Here is a 9,132-nt window from a genome sequence, read left to right as displayed (position 1 = left end):
TTTTTACACCATAAAAGCTGACCAACTATTTTAATAAGCTTTGACAAAGTATGCATTGAATAGAAATGCATGAATAACGCAAAGTAAATGTTATAAGATATGATCCGCATGCACATTGCTATTTTTCAGGGCTTACAGTTTGTATGTCACTCGAAAGTATGATTAACAATATTATATACATAGCATTATTAGCTTTCATAAAAGACAAACAAAAGAGAATGAAACAAACTAAATCATGAATATATTGAGATATAAAGCTCGTGAAGCCAAGCTAAAAAGAAAGCCATGGAACCATTGTGTCAAATACCCAAAGCCTTCAATATTCAACAACATTGAGACGTCTTGCCACACAAAAATCATAAACCGCCACAAGTAGTTGAGTGAGAAAATCTAACACCGAGAACTTCAATTTAGTTTACATGATTGATTCCCTGTATTCAACCAATCGAATACGGGCCATTGCCAACCATTATAATAGACCCGCACAACAAGAAATATTTACGTACGAAGAGCACACGCAGCTCTTTGTGCGTATTCCCCTCCTAATAACTTCTCAATAACCCATGCGAAGGTTATTGGGGGGTTATTGCGGAGTTATTTCAGCATTATTTGGAGTCAATACCCTAACACCAGAGAAAATGTGAAAGTGTAACCACGGAGAGTATCGACTACAAAAAACGCCGAAATAACTCCGCAATAACCCCCAATAATCTTCGCAGAGGTTATTGAGGGAGTATTGGGAGGGGATTACGCACGGAGAGCTCCGTGCGTTCTCCGTACATAAATATTTGCACAACACTGCATTTAGCAGTCAAAGGTACCGTTGCTAACATGTAACATGACATCCCAAAAAAAGTTTGAGAGAAAAAAAAAAAAATCAGTGGCCGCTCTAACCCAGGCATGAGATACATATATTGAAACGTCAAATATGTCACCTACTACCAATTTGCAAATCAATGAAAAGAAAATTTCAAAGGGAAAACATACATTAAAAAAAAAAAAAAAAACATGACTGTTTTAGAGAGCAGAAACTCCTGAAAGCAGGCCTTCTCGAACCGGTCTTTCTTGAACACAATAGATGTCCAATTAACAAAAGATCTAAATTTAGTAAGTGTGCTGGGGATCAAACCTCCTCCTGCCGTCTCTCTTGTAGTATGGTGTTTCATCAATTGTCCTCCTCACGTACTCCACAAAGGGCTGAGGAGTTCTTGGAGAGAACTGACTGCCGGCAGGGACTGACGCAGCCTCTGGGGTTGAAGGGCTTGCTATGGCTGATGAGGAATGAACTGTTGGCATTGATGTTACTGATCTGCTTGGTCTGTCTAGTAGTTTAACAAAAACAAAGATCGTTGAGAGCAAAACAATAAGACAAACGATAACTGCAGCCCAGGTCAAGCTACTGGCTCGAGCAGAAGTAGCACTTGCTCCATTCTCATATATCACATCAACTTCGGCCTTTTGACCTGCAATAAAATTTCTATTAAAATCATGCGAAGATGAGTCGCAAGGAAGGTGTAGAGAAAGATTAAAGAATGGAATCTGCTTGCATGGTTCTTGCTAAAATTTTTAAACATCAACCATCTTTAATTTTGAAGGCAAGCTTCTCTTTTGTAAGAACAAAACAAATAAGATTCTGATTGGGAATAAAAATTAAATAGCATTGATCACCTTTACGATCGTTTCCCTTTTGATCAATTCATTTGTTAATATCAACCGAAAATAGTAAAAATAATTTGACTTGGACAGAGCAACAAAGTGTTAGTAGTGAATAATGCGTTATGCCGAAGAAAAATATTTGGAGAAGGTAGGATCATGTCATTTTGTCATGCACTAACAACAACGATGACAAGCCTTTATCACACCAAGTGAGGTCGGCTACATTAATCTTATTTTTGCATTGTGTCCTATGGATTCTCATATTTTCATTTAATTCTAATACATTAAAATCATTATTTATATAATTTGCCCAAATTTTTTTAGATCTACCTCTGCTTTTCTTAACATAAATTGAGCGTAAAACAACTAATCTCCTAACCAAAACATCATCTTTGTCATAGAAATAAATAAATAAATAAATAAAATCATATCTTAAATCACTACAACAAAAGCATACAAAACAATCATAATTATTGTGGAAAAATTTGGTTGGAAATTATCACGATTCGGCCTTATATCTCAGAATGAACCAAGTCAAAAATTACGGTGAGATAATATTAACTGTTCTTTTAAATTATACAATAAACCATCATAACTTCCAATAATTAGAAGAGCCACTAAAAATTACAAAGTACACTAAAATCAAATCGAACCAAAATAACAATAGTTTGAAAATAAAACATTTTCGCAATACAACCAACAATAATACAACATTAATATGAAATAAACTTTACAAGAAACTAGAACTATATCAAACAACCTAGTATCAATAGTCCTTCCATAAACTAACTCTCACATGTCAGCCATATCAATCTAAAGTTTTATCTAAAGAAAATAATTATTTTAAACATTAAGTTTACCATAACTTAATGAATTGTTATGTATTAAATTAATATGCAAATGTTATGCATGAATATCCAAAATAAATGTGATTTATTAATTAATCAAACTATAAACTTTCATTTTAAATTAGTCATTCATGTTCAGTTTAAGTCATTTATCATTTTTATTTTTATCTTTCTTTTAAGTCATATCAAAATCACCGTTATACCAAAAATATTCTCAAAAGACTGTATCTATAGGTACTCTCAAATGTTTGTACCCGTAGGTATCTTTAATATTTTTCACCCAAAGGAACAACTTTATCATTTCTATTTTTTTTTTCGCCCACATGTACAATAACGTCCCCCAACTAGTATCATAAGAGGGTAAATCCAAATTAGCTGAAATCTTTACTCAGCATTTTATGTTGAGTTAAAATCATTGAAATCTATTTTCATATTTCAATTGCCTCTCTCCCATTTGTGAGACAACTTTCAAATGTTCAAAATACAAATTCTAAATCAATTATATGATTTTAAAATAATATTACAAGTTCATTTTTATCAATTTTATTAAAATCCTTTATCCTTAAAATGCAACTCTTAAATAAATAAATAATTATTCACCTGACCCCTTGAATGCCTTTCTCTTTCCCATGGATTTTTGTTTTCTCTTTTAATTAATATTCATTGCACCTTTAATCCCTGATTTAAATTGTTAAAAGTTAAAATTAATTTCATTACATTTTTCATAAATAAGCAAACATTTTATATAATTAAAATTTAAAACTCATAACACTTTCCTCCTTTCCTTGTCGTTAGTTCTTCCTGGTTTTAAAATCTACTGATACTTCTTAGTTTAAGTTAAATCTTACATAAACATTTACATTTACAATTACTGGATCCGAATTTCACATGATGAGTATGAGCCACACATCAGTGCTCAAGCTAGTGTTCGGACAGGCATCTCCTTCTAATAAAAATATGATTCAAGATATAAAATAATAACATTCGATGCAATTAGAGCTCAATTTGTTGGAGCAGTGCAAAGACACCAAACACAAAAGCTCAGAAGTTTTACAAACTATTGAATGCAATGAACAACGATACACAAAAGCTCAAAAGTTTTACAAACTATTAAAGGCAATGAACAAGGATTGTGGGAAGGTAACATAAATCACTTCGAACTATCCCTGATTGTTAGAATATTAAACATCTAGATCAAATAAAATATGTCACGAAAATGCTTCAATCAATTTTTAGAACTTCCAAAAGAGACTAAGCTAAGGCAAAAAAAAAAAAAAAATTCAGAGGATTTATGCAAAACAAAAGAAAAATTTGTCTCAATAAGGTTCGACCCTCAGAGGATTTATGCAAAACAAAAGAAAAATTTGTGTCTCAATAAGGTTCGACCTAAGGTTCGACCCATAGAAAATAAATTGTATTAATAGATGAATTCTATACTATAAGGATGATATAATCGAGACTGAATGTAAATTTTGTGGAACGTCAGTCACAAAGTAGAAATAACGCAAGCAAAAGTTCCATACAAACAATTGTTCTACTTATCATTCATTCCAAGTCTTCAAATACTATACACATTTATGCATTATGTTAAGCATATGAGAAAACACCAAGAAAGAGTTTGCAACTTTTTTAAAATTTTTAAGATAAAATAGAGCTTAAAGTGAACATTTCATTTATACAGTGCCAATTTGAAAGAATATATTCACATATTTTTTCGAGTCAATGAAGCACATGTCAATACATTTACCTTAAGCAACAAGAGATAGAGGCCCAATACAATATCGAAAAATGAATTCATTTGAGGTTATTATATATGATACTGAATAAATTGAATGTTTCTATCAAATCACATTTAATTTCTAACACTACTGCAGATTTATGACCAAATTTAAAAGAATTGTGAGAAAAAATATAATAGAAAAACTTAATATGCGAAACATATTTGTTACAAAAGACTATTAATTTTTGCTCTGATTGCTTTGAGCCAAAAACACATATCGATGATTTCAAAGGTGTTCGGTCTTTATCAATAATGTTATCTATTTTTTTGACAAGTAGAAGCATTAAGTTGATGTATTTCACAGTACCTGAATGATAATCAGCTCAAGGCAATGACATTCTATATTCCTCTCAACCACAATGAGGTTTAATATTTTTCTAAATAAGATGGTTCATCTAATAGATTTTATATGTTACTTAAAAGTGATCTAATTGTGAAAATTCCAATTTTGAAATCAGGATATTCATGAGCATTTTGAACTTGGATGATAATGCTAGTATTATTAAAAGGTTATCTGCTTCGTTGATAACAAAATGCAATCTAAAAGGTTTTGTAGAGTACCATGATTATAATGTATTTGAATTTATTTCTTGTAATTTGGTTTACTATAAAATAAACGTAGAACTTTATATTTTTTTTGTTTGATCTGTAGTAGATTGAAAACAATGAATTCAAAAAAATATTGTTTTGTTGAAAAACTGATGGCTAAAGTGGCGGCAGCCAAGGACTAAAGCGGGCCGCCAGCAGCAAGCAGTGGAGGGTGGCCAATGGCGGGCGACTGGTGGCAAGCGAGCTGGCGAAAGAAAAGAACAGCTGTGGTTGCGACAGTGGCGACAGACATCTAGCGGTGGCGGCGTTGGTGGACAGCCAGCGACAGTGGTGTCAACGAAAGGCTGGCGGCGACAGATGACTCGCCAATAGCATTTTACATGAATGGTGTGATTAAAATTTAGTTAAATTAGCCAAAATTTTAGTTCATTTTGATCATCCGAAATGAACTACAGTGTAAACTTTATATTCATCCATACTTTACATTATATATGTAATTCTTCATAACAAACACATAATTTTCTTATATACATACAAAAGAATTATAATACCCCATAAATTCACTCAACCAAACAACCCCTAAAAAGTAGAAGAAGAATTCTAAGGACGGTTTAAATTGCAAGTAATCGATCATAACTATGCAACCATTTTTGGGTTAAAGTTAATAGTTACACTTTCTTATTGATATACTGAGTAGGTTCAAAATCACAGTAATAGAGTTATAATTTTACTAAATAAAATATAACTCTTTCTATGAAAAGAATTATATTTCTATTCAATTGTAATTGGTTTAATCCAGTTCTAATCATAGAACAAAAACACACAAGTCATGGTATCACCAAAATTTTACTAAATAAAATAAATGAAAATTTTGATCCCTTCGTTTTAGCACATCAAGGCAGTCAAAGTTTACATGTGATAAACAGATTATTATGAAATTTTATGAGAAACTGCATAGTTGTAATTTCCTAATTCTATAAAAAGAACTATATTTCTATTCAATTGTGATTGGTTTAATCCATTTCTAATCATGGAACAAAAACACACAAGTCATATGGTATCACCAAAATTTTACTAAATAAAAGAAATGAAAAATTTGATCCCTTCATTTTAGCACATCAAGGCAATCAAAGTTATTATCTTTGAGATCGTGAAAGAATAAAAGAAAAAATTAGATTGGGCAATAATAATTAAAACTAAAACTAAAATAACAAATAAGATTCAAAATATTATTGAACATGCTCATCAATAAGAGATGTGAAAGTTTGGAACTTCAAATTATAATATTAAGCTAATGATAAGACTACAAGATACTACAGGAGATTATGAAGAAGTTAGTTGTTTTAAGAGAAACTAAAAATTTCTATTTTTAGAACTTTCTAAGTTTATAAATTTTTATTTTTAGAATGCTCTTTTATCTTTAGTGGTTTTCTATTTTTGGTTGTTTCCATTTAATATTCCCAGCAAGTGGATTTGTTAATTTTGTGATCTTCCTAATTTGGTGGCCTTCATTTACTATTTTTCTTATAAACGTCAAAAATTCATAATATCATAGCCTCATGCATTATCTCCATCACCATATTTCTTCTGATGATGTCATATATGTCAGCAATGACTAGCGCCAAAAGTAACTCTACCGTCTCCACCGATTTTAATAATTCGCAAACCACTTTGCCCCACCCTAAAACACCTCATGCCTGTATAGGTGAATTATTATTCCCAAAATTTAGCCATTTATCTCACGATTATAAAACTCAATGGGAACAACTATCATGATTTGGGAAAATCCATAAAATTGGGAATCGACAGGTGTTACGAAATTGAACATCTAATTGGTGAAATTTTAAAACCTACTGCTGGTGACCCTACTACGAAAAAATGACAGTATGAAAACTCCCTGGTTATCGTTTGTCTCATTAACTTCATGGAACATGTCATAGGAGAACCTCACCTATTTCGCCCCATTGTTTAAGAAGTTGGGGATGTCATTCGAGATCTTTGTTCAAACTTGGAGAATTCTTCATAAAAATTTTTAGTTGAAAGCTCTACTTCAAAAATTTAAATAAAATGATCGTGATGTTACTACTATCAATAAATTGGTAACATTATGGCATGAGCTTGAAAAATATTATGATAGCATTTGGAAGAACTCAAACTATTATGCTTGCTATAAGAAGAGAGAGAAAATGATTAGTTCTACATGTTTTTAGCTTGCCTTAAACAGGATTTTGACGAAGGCTACATTCTCGGTAGAAAACTACTACCTTCTATTCGGGATACTATTTCTAAGGTTAGACATGCATGATGAGCAAGAAGAAAAATTATGCTACACAACATTGGCCTTTTTAATTCTAAACTTAAGAACTCAACTCTTGTGTCAAAAAGTGTTGATACTTATAATGAAGGACGTAAGAAATCGTGACATATAAATGAGACATGTTAGATGATTTATAATACTTATAATGAAGGACGTAAGAAATCGTGACATACAAATGAGACATGTTAGATGATTTATGATAAAACTAAGAATTGAAAACCCAAATCCAATCGTGAAGGTTGCGCTTATCAAACCACTGCTGAAGAGACTCATAAACCTTCTACCAACATGAATGCATTCTCTTTTACCAAAAGAGCAATTGGAGCACTTATACAAATTATTTCAAAATTCAAAATTGTCCTGGACTCCATCTTGTACTTTAGTATAGAAGGGCAGCTCTCTAGCTATTGCTTTGTTAGGTGTTATTATTAAATATATTTATTCTTGAATAATTAATTCTAGCGCAACTTATTATATGCCTAGTTGCTCTAAATCTTTCTCATACTATAAACCTTGTGCTAGCAAATGACATGGAGAGTAGAAGAAATTTAATATTAAAAACACAACTCGTTTATATGATATGTTCACAGATATATGCAATTCCAGGCAGCACCCATCTGGAGTTGTGCAAAGCACAAGCCTCCCTTGACTATTGTTCGAAAAAGAGAACTCACAAGACAAAATTGGCATCAAACTATGGGATCGTGAGCAGCTCCCTGCAAACTGGAAGCTCAATTCCACATACTAAGCATCACAGAATAATGCTAAGATGTCAGCAAAGTATACTAAGAAATTTTATAAGCAATTTTTACTTTAAGATATATTTATAGAAATAAGTATCAGGAAAAGAGCCCACAGCAGCAGAATTTCATAGTTGAACACATCACCATATGGTGGACCAATAGTGGGTTAATACGTCACAGAGATTTTGTAATCAAAATATTTGATTTTGAATTACAATTCATTTGCAAATGTATTCTATTTCAATCACATAATAATTTCTTGTAGGATGAGTATGTGAGATTGAATGAGATGTCAGAACAAAAACTTAACATGCGCAGAAAGCCCCAGTCGCCAATATGAGCAGTCGAAGTTTATTATCTGAAGAGTAAGTCATTGGAGGACAAAAGAAAAAGAGAATATATGGCTTAGGCTCACAGTGTGCTGTATGATGCGTGTCATTCTTTCTCTAGACAGAGCAATGTTTTGATTCGTTATTTAGTTAAAAAGTGAGGAGTTATCTTAGTTGATGACATTGAGGCTCAAGTGAGTGCTCAAATGAAAGATTGACTAGTTGTTATAAAAGCAAGAATGATTTAGATGCGCTGCAATACACATAGAAGAAAGCAAGCAGTACTAGAGCAGCAAAGGAAGAGGTGGAGAATGATGAGAAGACTGTCGTTAAGTAGTTTATATTTGTTTTAGATTATAGTTTATTTATTTATTTTTTTTTGGGAATGAGCATCGGTGGCTCCCTACGCGTTAATAGTTAAAATAAGGTATAAGGTTTGGGGGGGGGGGGGGGGGGGGGGGTCTCCATCTAGAAAACACAAAAAGAAATACATTAGACTCACCCCTAAGGGTCCCTCTTCCCCAAGTACAACTCACACAAAAATAGCTTCCAAAATACAAGTATACCCAGAAAACCAAAAAAAAGAGCCAAAATAAAAAGGTAGTCCTGTGTGCTTCTATATCATGGAAGTATTTGAAGGAAGACAAAAAAGAAAAGGTCATGAACAGGAGGCGTCCTCTATGCCGCGTCCAAGAGCAAGGTCTCCATCCCAGCCTTTGTCTTCGAAAAAGAGATCCTCCTGCAAAATATTGCAAAACCAGCCAAGCCAACCAACAAGCCAAAAAATGAGAGAAAAACAGCGAAGTCCAGCCAAATCGAAAATATAGCCCATAAAACTTAGAAACGAATGTAGGGGAGATTTAAAGTATCTCCAATGATGAGTCTCCGAAGATGGGCAGTGGGATGTGTG

The 9,132-nt window shown here is 32.5% G+C and overlaps 1 protein-coding gene across 1 annotated transcript in view; it reads right to left on the bottom strand.

Annotated features, from left to right (window-relative positions):
- Positions 1-881: 881 nt before the first annotated feature.
- LOC110031831 (nuclear pore complex protein GP210) overlaps positions 882-9,132 on the bottom strand; it is a 172,228-nt gene continuing 163,977 nt past the window's right edge. Inside the window, 1 exon segment of the mRNA XM_020735245.1 lies at positions 882-1,463. Within this exon segment, the coding sequence (XP_020590904.1) occupies positions 1,105-1,463 (359 nt within the window). The 3' untranslated portion in view covers positions 882-1,104.

The sequence above is a fragment of the Phalaenopsis equestris genome, unplaced genomic scaffold (genome assembly GCF_001263595.1).
Source record: "Phalaenopsis equestris unplaced genomic scaffold, ASM126359v1 Scaffold000848, whole genome shotgun sequence".
NCBI lineage: Eukaryota > Viridiplantae > Streptophyta > Magnoliopsida > Asparagales > Orchidaceae > Phalaenopsis > Phalaenopsis equestris.
This window is presented reverse-complemented; position numbering and strand designations above follow the sequence as displayed.